This window comes from Sitophilus oryzae, unplaced genomic scaffold (genome assembly GCF_002938485.1).
Source record: "Sitophilus oryzae breed Bouriz unplaced genomic scaffold, Soryzae_2.0 scaffold_1502_pilon_pilon, whole genome shotgun sequence".
NCBI lineage: Eukaryota > Metazoa > Arthropoda > Insecta > Coleoptera > Curculionidae > Sitophilus > Sitophilus oryzae.
In genome coordinates this window covers 1,303,081-1,318,411 of record NW_022146173.1, presented here as the reverse complement: position 1 = coordinate 1,318,411, position 15,331 = coordinate 1,303,081, and the positions used below count along the sequence as shown (strand labels likewise).

The 15,331-nt window shown below is 33.8% G+C and overlaps 1 protein-coding gene across 1 annotated transcript; it reads right to left on the bottom strand.

The window, feature by feature from the left end:
- Positions 1-208: 208 nt before the first annotated feature.
- Positions 209-14,998, bottom strand: LOC115878196 (mitochondrial carrier protein Rim2-like). The gene is made up of 6 exons (XM_030894608.1): positions 14,991-14,998; positions 13,900-14,048; positions 11,867-12,038; positions 9,323-9,581; positions 1,267-1,580; positions 209-1,029 (listed from the first exon to the last, which is right to left on the bottom strand). Exons 1-6 carry the CDS (start codon positions 14,996-14,998, stop codon positions 903-905), a joined length of 1,029 nt encoding a protein of 342 aa, XP_030750468.1. The 3' UTR covers positions 209-902.
- Positions 14,999-15,331: the final 333 nt, after the last annotated feature.

Below are 15,331 nucleotides of genomic sequence, written 5' to 3'. Positions count from 1 at the left end.
ATTGAAAATTACTACCACTAATTATGAGGTTATGAATGCTTACATTAAAATTAGGTGAACAAACTTCTATGGCTAATTGAAACTACTAATTTATTCCACTGATTTCGAGGTTACATTAAAATTAGAGAAACAAATATTTACGCTAATTAATTGAAAACCCCTGAATGAAAACTTAAATAATTTTTCAAGTAATAAGTAAAGTTTCAAGTAATCAGCAAAAAAATGTATTTACTACTTGACAAAAATTAATAGGATACCTACTTAAATTTTATGAATGTTACTTAATTTTTTCAATAGAGTATCTGTATTTTTCGGCATTAAATAATGGATTAACATAATTATTTTTCTTAGAAATATGATTTTTAACAGCTTTAATAACTATTGTTGATTCAACATAAAACAAAACTAGCAAATTATTGAGTCTACCTTACTTTATATTTTAACTAGTTAAAAAAAAGACACAAATAAAACAAAATTACGGTAAACCATATTAAAACCACCTTTGCGATCTCACTTATTTTGTTGATATACTCCATCCTTGGTATAGGTTTATATGCATCCGTCATGCGTCGTCCGTAGTTGACAGACAAAAATCACAGACCATACTTCACCACGATTGGTGTGAACAGAACGACAGACGCATATAAACTCACCTTTAATATTATTATTCAATGGGCTTTCCGGCCTATCAGAATCATTCAAAAAATCAACAAAATAACAAAAACTCTAAGAATCTAGTGAAAATCATCCATAAGATATATTTTCATAAATCCACCGACAATTTAATTCCAAATTTATCTACACACCAGGGACCCCATCTCACGTACCAAAAATTAAAAATTCAAGCTTCTTATATCTGACTAGACTTCCCCGAAAGCCGTTTTGAACGGCCCAGGGTCGGCTCAGTTCTCCTCTTTTTGGTAAAACTCCGTATTAAACCTAGACGTCAGTATGTACACCACAGCCTCGTAAGTAGACATCATGATGGCCGTATTGGGGATCTGCCTCACCAGCTGAGTTTTGAGTCCCCTGTAATAATAATAATAATGCTTTATTTCCAATTTACAATGTACAAAAATTGTGATGGAATAGTAAAAAAAAGATTGAAACTAAGAATAATTACAATAACTTTGTTCGCACTGTGGCCTATATAAAAAACTATATTTGTTTTAAAGACAATCCTTTTTTTTTGTATAAAAGACAATCCTGGTATTGAAATAATTTCCGTTAATATAAGTGTTCAGAGTCTTTGTATAGTATTATTACCTGTACAGGCCCCTCAGGCCTTCCTCCTTGAACACCAGGCTCAGCGTTTGAAAGAAGCTGTTGTATTTGTTGCCCTCCTCCCTCAGCCTGGTCCTGCACACCTCGTGGGGGTAGGCGATGCAGGAGGCGACCGTTTTGGAGATGGCCCCGGCGATCATGAACTCGACGAAGTCCTTGGAGGTGCGCTCGTCGTTGAAGTGCTCGTGCGAGGCGATCAGCTCCGCTTTGATCGCCTCGTATATCACGAAGTGGATGATGGTTTCGGAGATGCCCATGTAGGAGGCGGTGATTCCTTTGTAGAAACCCAACAAGCCCTGAAAAAGAGTTGTTTGTTAGGCGAGTTCAGAATAGCGATTTGGTGCGGTGTAGCTTATAGTCAGTGTTAAGTATGGTGTAAAAAGCGCACAGCGCAATTTCGTTACCCAACTTTGACGCATTTTGATTTATTTCCTGTTGTCTTGGCCCACTTCGGTTTGCCTCGACTTACTTTCGACTCTTAAAAGCGCCTGAAAACTACTCGTGAGGAGGGCGTGGGGGGATTTTTTTGCGTTTTTTGTTGCCTCGTTCAATTTTGTTTTGTTTTAAGCTATTTCCAAAACGTGGCGGTATCTGTATCCGAGGCAAAGGATTTTTTTTTTCATAAATCTCAGTGAAATAAGTAAACCTAGACGTTTCTAAAACACCTGTTGTTACGATGATATTTCGTTAATTACATCTCGTTTTATGTTATATTAATATACCGGGTGCGTCTCAGAAGTGGCTCACCCCTATAACTTTTTTATTTTTTCAGATAAAAAAATCGAGATTTGGTACATTAATATATGATATAAATTAGGATTGATTGACGAATTCAGTTGTTTTCTGTCACTTCCTGTTTCACCGGAAGTGACTACAACTTTTGATTTTTAAATGGTACCCTCAGTCTTTTGTTGCTTCATTCGATAGAAAATGACACTCTGAACAAAATGACATATCATATGTCAACTTTTGAAATTTTCGAATATGGTTTATTTGAAATTGGAACATGCGATTCATAACGACAATATGACTCGAAATACCAAGTGTGTGGTATTTCGTCAAAAAATGCTTTTTCCAAATATGCTAATGAACCACTCTCGTTCCATTTGAAAAAACTGAGATATTATGATTAAAAGTACGATTTGGGCATCTTTTAACCGGCCAGGACAAGACACGAATAACATTAGACAATTAAATCTATTTTTCCAAGGCTCCTTGACTAAAAATTAATGTTTTAATACAGCCATGGCACTCTAGATTGAAATTTAAAATTCAATTTTGTTTTAAGCGAAAATATCAAAAGCTGACATATGATATTTCATTCTATTCAGAATGTCATTTTCTATCGACTGAGGTAAAAAAATACCGAGGGTGTCATTTAAAAATCAAAAGTTGTAGTAATTTCCGGTGAAACAGGAAGTGGCCGAAAAGAATTGAATACGTCAATCAATCCTAATATATGTCATATAGTAACATACCAAATTTCCTTTTTTTTATCTGATAAAATAAAAAAGTTATAGGGGTGAGCCACTTTTGAAACTCACCCGGTACACTACACAAAGACGCGCCGTGATTGATTGTTTGATTTTTATTGTTAATCTTAGCATTAACATTATTTATAATTTTTTTTCTGGAACTATTAATATATTTTGTTGATATTTTATTTTATTTGAAATTGGTAATTGCAAACTTAATAATTCTAGTGTTTATGATTTAGTCAAGTAGTTTTAGTTTAAAAATCAAGTTAATAAATAACAAACATAAGTTATCGAATTAAAAAAAAATCTGACATTTTAACGCCATTTATCTATTTTTGTTTATCAAAAAATATTTTTAGATATTTGCGGAACCTTGAGATTCGCTATCACCTTAGTTATCATCTGCTTTGGCTCAAAAAGGCGTAAATAAAAATAAATCTTTTAAGAAATTAAACGCAATTTATTCAAGCCGGTAACACAATGTAAACAAACAATACTATAAATAGTTTTAGGTACTGACTAATTGAATATACGGTATTTAGAATTTAATTGTCAATCCCTCTTATGTTATATCACCTTTTAATGTATCATGGCATGATTTAATTGAAAAATGTGTGTACAGAAATGCCGTATGTAGCGTATGCGGGGATGTGAAATGGACGTCTGTAAAGAGAGACAATGAACGATTATAAAGTCAACATACAAATAACGAAGATGATGTGTACTTTTCAATTAAAATGTCAGACAACATAAAGTAAATTGGCTGCAGTTTTACGATTTACGGCATAAACAGCGGCAGCGGTGCATAAGGTCATATTTATATGTTTATAAAGTGTCAATTGTCTGTTATATTAATCCATAGGTAAATTGTATTTTTTTTTCATTTTTTCGATGTCAACTATCGAAATCTTCTCTGACTCGTTGGACAGACGTCTAACTATCCTCTAGCTTTAGGTTCTAGTCCCAGAACCCTTCTGCAACTTTGTAAAAGCAGTCACAAGAATGGCTACAAAACGGTGGGTGGCCAACAAATCTCTAGAATGATGGAGAAATTCACCAGAGCAGATAGACGAAAAAGTACATATATACATTGGGCAAAATTCACAGCAGACCTGATAAACAAAGATATAAAGACAGTCGAAGCTGTAGTGGGTCTACTAACAGGGCATTGTAAACTGAATAGACATCTAAAGCTGGTAGGACCGACGGACGAAGCCATGTGCAGGATTTGTCAATCTGAATACGAAACGCCTGGCAAATATGCAGTTCTTTGTACTAGGCAATGATAAGCCATAGACGAAGAGCTATATATGGAGGGTACAGTCTCCAAGTTGGATAGACTTCTTCAATAGGATAGGACTGGAGAATGTAAACTAAGGATTCAGAAGAGATTCACAAAAGATCTGAAAAGGTCGCAGTGAAACTAAACTTACGTGAAAAAATGTCTATACCTATGTGGCGGCTTCATCTATCCAAAATAATCCTTATGGGTTTTTCGCCACTGCACTGCAAGAAAAATCTACAAAATAAAATAGTTATTTTTTGTAAACACTTCTGCGATAAACCTAAACGGACGCTGCTTGTCAGAAGTTGTGTTTACAGTAATAAAAATTTGCCTAACAAAGAAAAAAATGCTTAACGTTTCGGAAAGTTTTCTCTTTCCGTCGTCGAAAGCAAAAAAATATAAAGAATCAAGAAAAAAACTATTTAAAATATTATAAAATAATATTATACGTGAAATTTAAAAATAATCATACAGAAAGTTTGGGCTTTTTGGTTTTACCTTATTAAGAAATTATCAGGTAGTAATTGTTAATTTTGAAGTTTAACTTAATATAATGTCATTTTAACAGAACGTCAACGATTTCTTGTAGACGTATCTGTTTTAAAAAGTAAAGTGTTCTCGAATAGTTCAATTTAAATATTTTAAATAGTTTTTTTCTTGATTCTTTATATTTTTTTGCTTCCGACGACGGAAAGAGAAAACTTTCCGAAACGTTAAGCATTTTTTTCTTTGTTGGGCAAATTTTTATTACTGTAAACACAACTTCTGACAAGCAGCGTCCGTTTAGGTTTAACGCAGAAATGTTTACAAAAAATAACTATTTTATTTTGTAGATTTTTGTTGCAGTGCAGTGGCGAAAAACCCATAAGGATTATTTTGGATAAACTTACGTGCATAGAAATCGGCCCACTGTGAACTTTTGGTTTTAACTGTGTCGTTTAGAATCTATTTATCAGAGTAAGTAAAAAATATGAGATGTTTCAAAGACAATTTAACATGTTTTGATATGAGTATAAATTTATCCAGAGTACTTATCATAGACTAATGTCACGTACTAGAGATAGATTGGACACTGATATAAAACAAATGGGTCCGTCATTTAGAGCCACCTGGTGATCCGGAAGAAACTAATGGAGAGTTTTGGCATAACACAATTTTAGCGTTCCGTTACTTATTAACGCTAATTAAAACGGTAACGTTATTCAAGCGCAAAATTATTCCTTGTAAAATATAAAATAATAAATATAGACTTTTTTCCGCATTTCATATTTTATTAGATCATTAGAAGTATAACATAATTAAAGCAAAATTAAAATTATGAATACATACATTTTAAACACCAACAATTCAATTGTCTATGTACTTACTTATTTATGATTAAACTATTTTTTTATTTGGTTTATAAATTATTTCTAAAATGCCAAAATGACTTTAATAAAAAAGTTTAGTATCTAACACGAAAATGATGATCGACTGTAAATATTAGAATGCACAAACTAATAAAAACACAAATCACTGAAATCACTGAACTTTCTGGCAAATCAGGAATATCTGAATTAATAATTATTTAAATAATGATTTAAAAATAACTTGACGGATCACCAACATTTTGTCAACTAGACAAAAACTAGACCATAGACAGTAGTTAACATAGAGACTGTAATGTCATCTTCATATATAAATTAGAAACCTGTACTTTAATGTCTTTTGCGCCGTCTGGCGATGCGGAAGAAACTAAATTTGTAGTTCTATAAAATTACCATTGAGTGTCTAGGGCATGTTACTACCTTTGCAATCGAAATTTTCACATTGTTCTTTTATTCTTTGATTAGTTGTGTTTCATTGTTTGATTAGTGTTTCAATTTAATGCATACATTATCGGAAAAAGCCGCTCAAGTAATCGCTTTAATCGAAAATGGACTTAAACAGAGAGCTGTAGCTCGGCAACTACATATGACACGCGGAGCGGTTCGATGAGTGTGTAAACGATATGAGGAGACTCGATCCTTTCGTAGGCGACCTGGAACTGGTAGAAAGAGATATACAACGGATCGTGATGACCGCTTTATTGTGTCAACAATGTTAAAAAATCGGCGTCTTAATGCTATTCAGGTGCAACAACAGCTCCGTGAAACACGAGGAGTGACTATTAGTCAGTGGACAGTAAGACGAAGATTGAAAGAAAGTAACATGACCCCCAAAACACCCGCAATTGGTCCAAAACTTACCCCAGCTCATCGTCAAGCACGCCTGCGTTTTGCACGGGAACATCTGAATTGGACACTAGAACAACGGGAATCTGTTTAATTCTCAGATGAGACCAGGATATGCTTCAATGGTAGCGACCGAAGAAGAAAAGTGTACCGGAGGCCAGGTGAGCGATTAGCAAAATGCTGCATTGAGGAGCGGATTGCTTATGGAGGTGGTTCCTGCATGATCTGGGGTGCAATTTCTCTGACTGCGCGAACCGACCCAGTTTTCATCCGTTGGGGCGACCGTCGTCGGCACGGGAGAGGAGGTTTAACTGGTGTTAGGTATATTGAGGAGATTTTAGAAGTTCATGTGGTACCTTACGTCGCGTCGACTACATTCGAAACGAATTCACTTTTATGCATGACAATGTGCGGGCACACACATCAAGAATCGTACACGATTACATTTCAGAAGTCTGTTTTCGGGTTATGGAATGGCCAACGTGCAGTCCAGACTTAAACCCAATAGAACATTTATGGGATGAGCTAAAACGAAGAATTCGTGCTAGACGAAGAGCCCCAACTTCTATCCCAGAGCTCATTGTTGCAGTAGAGGAAGAGTGGCTTAACATCCCGCAAGAAACAATATCAAATTTGATCGAATCTATACCAAATCGTATAAGAGATGTTGTTAGAGCAAGAGAGGGTCATACCCATTATTGAAAATTTAGTTTAGTTACTTGTCCATAAATAAATAAATAAATAATAACATACCTCTTAGTAATAAAAAACGATAATTTGTTTCATGCGTTAATTTAATAATTTTAATCCAAAGAAACCAAAATACAAATTAATATAATATCTCTAAACTCTTTTCAAAGAATATGAAATTGTCTTTCAAACAGCATATAGGTATTTTTTCTTAATGTGACAAATATATACATAGTTAACATCAAAAGTTTGCCTTGGGCGGATTTCTATGCACGCAAGTGTAGTATCCTCTAGATTTACATATTTCTCTGGGGAAATGTGAAAGTTAAAATAGTAATTTATACTATATATATATATTTATACTTTGGTAATACAGATTCTAGTTTAATGTAATATTGAGCGTGATAGTGATTTTGTTCCAATTTATCAGGCAGTAATAATTTGCGATAACAAGACAGGGGAGAAGTTGTAAGGTCTTGACAAAAAATACAAATAGGCAAAGATTACTGTACAAAAGGAATGTACCCAAGATATACAAACCAGGTGTAAACAGAAAAATGCTAAATTGCTATTTATTTACTAAAACAGATTATTAACAAAAATTATATGATTATTGTATAATAAAAAAATATGATGCAACGTATAAAGTGCATGATTTGTTAAATTTACAACAAATATATAGTTCATATCTAATAAACTTTTAGTCACGTGATTAAGCTTGACCGGCACAGCGCTGCCCATTTTTACATAATATTTTCTTATAATCAAAATATTTTTGGAAACAAAAATAATTAATTAATCATAAGTATATAAAAAGTTATTATTTACTATTCCAGAGGACAGTCCTCTTTTTGGTCTCACTGTCCTTGTTTTCTCTCACATATTGAAAAAGTCCTCTTTTTACATACCAAACTCAAAATCTTAAAAAGATCCGTCTATCGCCACAATGCCTTAAAACATGATTAATCTGTGTCTTTTGGCAAGAAATATTTATGTACAAGAAATATTTGTGGAAGCCATAAACATGTTTAACTATTTTATGTTTACTGACTGTTAGCTTATGTTTTGAAGACATTTTTTTTTGGTGAAAACGGTTTGTTTTTTGTTTTGAGTATCAATATTTTTAAGAAAGCAAGAAAGATCATCAATCGTATACCGTTTACATAACTTTTTGGGAAATTCTAGACATTTGGGCGAGGTTTCAAAAAATGTTTCGCCTGTGCCTCTTTTTTACCCTTTCTTTTTTAAGCCTTTCTCTATTTTTTATTTTAAAAGTTGGCAACCCTACCTTAACAGCACTTTAGGACCATTACTACCGCTTTCCCTTTCAAAATATTCTAATAAGGTTGCGATGAGTTTTTTACAGCTCCTATTAAGCTATCTTGTACACTACACACTAAAAGAGGTTCTAAAAAGAACAATGTGTTTAAGCTCAAATGTTTAAGCTTAAAGTATCACAACACTATTTATTTAAACCAAAAACTCATAATACAAAACTAAAGTGTCAAAACGAACGACAATGTAAGGAAATAAATAAATTAATATGGCAACTTGATATTTTTTACAGCAGAGCTACCACCTGAATCCCGGCGCCTAATATGCCCATGATTGGCAGCAATGAATTTAAAAATCGCGCCCTCGATTACGTAACTAAAAGTTTAATTGGTATCGCTTATACCCTGCTGGTCATCTAATTTATGCGGTCCGGATGAGTGTGACAGAGAATAATATAAATGACCGGTTGACAGACAGAGAGACAAAATCAAAAGCGGCATACAGTGTTGCCGGTTTTTTTTACGTTTGCAGAAAAATATGTGTAGAAAAATATAAGCTATTTTAAAAACTTTCATGTATAGTACTGAAATGATGATAATATATTTAAACTAAATATAATCTATTACAGCTGTAGTAAAATAAGTAACCTAATAGTGAAAAATAAAGTTCCAACCCTAGATGCAATATTTTTCGTAAACGCCTACTTGTGCGTTTGGAAATGTTGATGCCAAATCCCATGCCAATGTTGACCCAATTTTATATCTTTTTAAAACATTTGATTCTGCATTAAGCTGTCCAGATCACTGTCTCAAACCCCGTTCTCAGAACTGCGTCGTGTCGACAGCGACACTAATTGACACTTCAAACGACCAATGGGAGCTGTACTAAATTTAAAATTGACAGCTGTTTGAATTTTGTACAAATCCGATTGGTTCTTTTGTCGTGTCGCTGGCGACAGTCGCAGTTCTGAGAACGGAGCTTTAGACGTTAAAATCCAGACCGCACAGTTTCGATGACCAAATCGGTATATGGTCAATCTATCTCTTATACATGTCTATGGATGCAGCAGCGGCATCTCCCCTGCAAAGAATACTCACCGATTTGGCATAAATTTGCTTGACACACTGCAGAGCGGTCATGGGATTCTCCTTGTTCACGTCCAATTGCAGTCGAGTCTTCACGAACCAGATGGGGTTGGTGAGCGTGCTGGCCATGAAGCCTGCGCACGACGCCGAACAAACATGCACTATAGGAGAATCTGGTGGTAATATGCTATTCCAGAACCTTTTGGCTTGGGAATAGGTGGAGAAATACACGGCACGAGAAGGGGCAACTCCTATCAAGTTAGGGCCCAACCTGGAAATAAGAAAATTAATGTTATAGTTTAATGGAGAAAAATATAGTCTGTTTTACGAATAATGGAAGATTTCGCCGGAAGATAGAAGAAAAAAGACAGATGACGTCTACACCAATCTATTTAGTACACTAAAAAAAATTTCTATTATATTTTTTTAAGTTCTGTAAAACGTGTGGGATCTGGTAAAATCTTATGGATTGCAGGAATAAAGTGCGGCTTACAACAGGCCCTCTTGACAGGATATATGTCAAGTGTTACCTGAACAAGTTCAATCTGTATCAAGGAAGTCTTTGCTGCAGACTCTGCGATAAAAATCCTGAAACAACGGAGCACATAATATGTAACTGCAGGGAGGCACGACTTGGATCATAACGCTTTTTGACTAGGCTAGAGCAGGAGGAACTATGCTCCCATCCTCTCAAGGACCTGCATAAGTTAGTGCAGGGCGTAGGGATAGGAGAATGGGTACAGATATAGAAAGGGGACTAACACAATAGGCCACACAGGTCGCAGTGTTTCCGGCAGAGGACTGCGCCCCTTGTTAATGGAAAAAAAGTTAACTATGGATGTGTTCAATATATGCGTTATATAATGTTAAGAGGTTAATCTGAGAGAATAGACAATAATGTCTGGCAGGTGAAAAATTGGGATAAAAATTATTGAGACCATTGCCCTTATTTTCGAAGTCCTAAAAAATTGTCATATGATAGTTTATATTATAATTACAGCTGCAAATATAGTCTGGCTAATGTGGAATATCCAGAATGCCTTGCCAGACTCGTCCAATGTTCGTCAGGCGCGCTAAATTCGGCATGTTCAATTATGCCACTTCCTCTCCTCATTTAACTACCTGACTTGTGAGTCTGGCGGGGATTTCCTGATTGTAAATCACAGTCAGACGTGTATTTTCTATGAAATTATAGTATTATTATATTTATTATTTATCATGTGACAAATTTTCAAATCCGGGAAAATAAGAGCAAAAAATTGTAATTTTTGCAATTTTCAAGATGCCGCCAGGCTCATTTGCCAATTTCGTAAATCAACCAGACTTGCTTTTGATTATAGTTTATGATAGTATCAAATAATGGTAGTTAAATTTTAAGCAAAAAAAAATGGGAAAATAAAGGTTAGATTTCAAATCTGTCAAATTTTAGCATCCGCAAATTTTCAGCCAGACTAACTTTCCTCCACTTGGGATGTGCCAGACTGTTATTTCCATTAATAAAATGATTCACTTTAATAAATGTCAAATATTTAAGACTGGGAAAATAAGTGTTGACTTGTTTTTTTTTTATCTAGTAAACCCTTCCGAAAATTTTAGCCAGATTAACAAATTTCATTTAATGTGACCATCCAAACAAACTATTTCATAAAAAATGTCTATACCTATGTGTCTATATCCATTTTATCACATACTAAACCAATGAATACAGAACAACAAACAAAAAATCTAATATACAAAATACCATGTGAATGCGATAAATTTTACATTGGTGAAACATCTAGACACTTAAATGTCCAAATTAAAGAACATAAAGATTATTTAAGAAAGGGAGATTTTCACAAATCTAAGATTTGTCAGCATTCATGGGACACAGAACAAATTTTAAAATTAAATTTTAATAACGCCAAAAGTATAATGAAAGAAGCGATAGCCTCTAAAGAAAAAATAAAAAAAAAAAAAAAAAAAAAATCTAATAAAAAATAAATGTATTGCTCATTGCATCTGTCGAAGTTAGTAATGTATGGCAATCCTTTCTTTGATTTTAAAGAACATAACATAAACATAACATACGTAAAAATTAAAAATAATCATACAGAAAGTTTGGGGTTTTTGGTTTTACCTTATATGATAGTAATTGTTATCAGGTAGTAATTGTTAATTTTGAAGTTTAGCTTGATATAATGCCATTTTAACAGAACGTCAACGGTTTTGTAGACGTATCTGTTTAAAAAACTAAAGTTTTCGAATAGTTGAATTTAAATATTTTAAAATAGTTTTCTTTATTCTTTGTATTTTTGCTTCCGACGACGGAAAGAGATAAAACTTTCGAAACGTTAAGCGTTTTTTGTTCGTTAGGCAAATTTGTATATCTATGGCCTAACTTCTGACTGATTAGTTTCCGTTTGGATTAACGCAGAAGTGTTTACAAAAATAGAAACAGTGGCGAAATACCCATATATGATTTTTGGAAACTATTTCATATTCACTGACTTGAAAAATAAATGATATAAAAAATTAAAAAATGTTTTTTTTTTTTATAATTTATAAATTATAAACTTACCTTTAAATAGGGCCACTGGACCTTCATATCTGATAATGTGCCTGATACACTGGGCGATGCCCATGTCGTTGCCCAGCCTCAGTGGAGGTGGCGGAGGCGCCGTGAAACCTGAAAGAGCCACAACTTGAGGCCGGCCATAGCTTGTAGATGTCCATAACCTACGCTTACCTAATGCAAGAACAAATATTTTCATGCTTATAGACAATTTTTAGCACAAGCTAGTTTTATTTAGAAAAATCAAGCCTTATCACTAAAGTAATCTAACATTGAGTATAAGTGAAAAAAGATAGAATAAAGAGAAAAACAATTAGAAATACAAAAAAGATATGTATTATAATTAAATATTTGCCTCAATTATTAATAAAAAACATATAAAGTCAAGCAATTTTTCATTGATTTGATGCAATTTGATAAAAACTTTCTGTTTAATACTGTATATTGTCATTGAAACTCCTAAAAGAACAGTGGTATCTTGAAGCCATACAAAATGTAATAAGAATTTGATTGAATTGATGCAAAACACACATAGTAACAGACAAAAGATTCAGAAATATAATTTATTATCTTCTATTAAATAATAACTGAAACGTTTTATTACTGTTATCATTTAGTTACGGAATAATATATTTTAGTTACAGAAGTTTCTAGATAACTATAATATACGTATCGTCGAAAAAAATAGTCTCAAAGACGGCTGGGAATGACAACCGTTGATAATTTTGGCGAGGTCAATCACTAGACGTCATTTACTCCTCGAATTTTTTTTATATTTATATATATTTACAGTAAAGTTGGAAATCAGTGATTGTTAACAATTACTAGTAAAAGCTCACCCCATTTACTGATTTGCTAAGACTACGCCAGTAAAAGTTCAACAGCTATTTTGGAAACCAATTTTACTAGTGAATCCTAGCATAATATAGTAAATAGTAAAAATATAAGAATAAATAAGGATAAGTTGAATAATGGGCAATATAAGGATAACATTAGAAATTGGGCTAAACACTGGCAACGTTGACAGACATCTGGCGTAAATTCACTTTGTTTTTGTGGTTATGTGTATAATCGTTTCGTTATCGTTGTAAAAGTGTTGTGCGGTACACCCTCTGAAAGAAATTTTCTGTGAAAACTTAAGGTAAACTAGGCACTAGCAAGAATGTAATAGTGCTTGTTTTCATTTTTGAAAAAAAAAAAAAAAAAAAAAAAAAAGTTAATTATTTTAAGAAAAAAAAGATATTAGGAACCTAGTGACTATGAACGTTTTGATATGCTTAAGTAGTGGGTTTGAAAAAACGAATAACTCCCGTTGAAAATTCAGGCATACTTTATTTTGTCCACGATGAAGAACTTTGATAAAAACCTTGTACCCATAAGTAATCTTATGTTTATGAATGTGTTTTTTTTAATGTTTTTGTACGCTTTAAAATGCTTACTATGTGTTCCCTTTTTTAATATTCAGAAGGTTATGCTGTTATTTTCTATAATTTTAATAAATATACTAAAGAAGTAAATTGCAATTTTAAGATATGTGGATCAGCAAGAATATTGAGGTGATCCAATATTCATAAGTTTTATTTTGTTCTAACTTCCCATAACATTCTTCCTTACCACACTCTCCATGTACAATAGAATAACTTACTGGCAACCTTTAGTAAATGTTACTTTCACAAGTGAATGTTAGAAATTACTAGGAAAAGTCGACAAATATCTTTAAAATGCCACATTCACTGGTCCAGTGCGTAATTGCTAGCATTTCCGAGTGAATGTTAACAATCACTAATTTCCAACTTTGCTGTAAAATTATACACCATTGAAAAATCATTATTTTTACTCGCTATATAAGCTGTCTTTGACGCCGTTTTTTCGATCGTATGGTACTTCATATCACATAACGTTCCCCCAAATGTATTTTAAACAACCCATTTGGTATGAGTACAATAGAGAGACAGAAAGAAATCACATTAATTAACAGAAAATTTATTTGTCTGTGCAGCAATGACAATTAGCTAGTTCAATCACATTTAATTACCAGGAGTCGATGAGGGTTTAACGTTCCTTGACTGTGGAGGTGCATCGCTTCCTGGGGTCGATTTGAAACCGCTGCCCCTTGAAGACTGTTGGCGAGTTTTGACTACTTCTAATGGACAAGTCACGATGGCACCTACTGTACCCGCCACTCTGAAATTTCAAACAAAAATCAATTAAAATTGTATATAAATGTACAAATAAGATAGATAATAACTAAGAAAAATATATGAACATACTAAAGATAATAAGTAGTAATAATAAAACAAAAGAGAAGACAATACTGGATCGAATCCAGGGCGGAATCAAGTTCAGTGGAATCCCAATAAACAATATCAGATATGCCGATAATACGGTTATAATAGCCAACGATATACAAGAACTGCAAAGCATTATAGATTCGTAGTCCACTATGGTGAGATGTTTGAACTGCATCTCAATGTCTCCAAGACCAACTATTGGTCTTTTCTAAGACTCCAATAAATGCACACCTGCGTGTCAAGGGACAAACAACTGAACAAGTGACCTCATTAAAGTATTTAGGAGCTAACATCAATAGTCAGTGCGACCCGAAAAGAGAAATATTTTCAAGAATTGAGCAAGCGAGAAAAATCTTCGTGAGAATGAAATCATTTTTTACAAGACGAGACCTCAGTGCCAGATGCTACGTCTTCTCTGTGTTACTCTATGGGTGTGAGAGCTGGACACTGGATTCACAGACCGAGAAGAGAATACAAGCCTTCTAAATGTATTGTTACGGATTCCGTGGGTCCACTATTTAAACTCACGATAAAATACTTAACAATTTACATTTGTTTCTATACACACTGGCCGCCTATTTACAACACAACTTATACAACTACTATTACTCTAACGGTATTTCGCGGTATTTTTCAAACTTCAGACTATCTTCAGACTTTAGACTTTAAACTTTAAACTTTTCTTGTCCAACTGTCAAAGAGGGGGCCTTATATACCCCTGGCGGTTGTTTCTAGATTTTCTAAAGAATTCTATAATTTTTCTTTACTTTTCTGGCGAATGTGCCAGGTTCCTCAATGCACCGTTGCGGTTATGCAACCAGTAATACACATTTACCTTAACATTGCCCCCTTCTCAAATTTGATCGTCCGATCAAGGTTTCCTGTATGGTATCTCTTCAATCGATCCAGATGAACTACTTTCATCTTACTTCTAGGACTGCGTTGAATCCGGTACACAACATCATTTATCCTCTTGATGACTTATAAGGACCTTCCCATGCTGGGGTTAACTTTGGGGACCTCCCTTTCTTGCGCTGTGGGTTATATAACCATACCATATCGTCCTGTTGAAATCCCGTAGAATTAGCTATGAGGTCGTAACGAGCTTTCATCCGGTCACTGGCTGGCGTAATCTTACTTCTCACGGCCTTATGAATTTCCAATAACCTTTCCTTC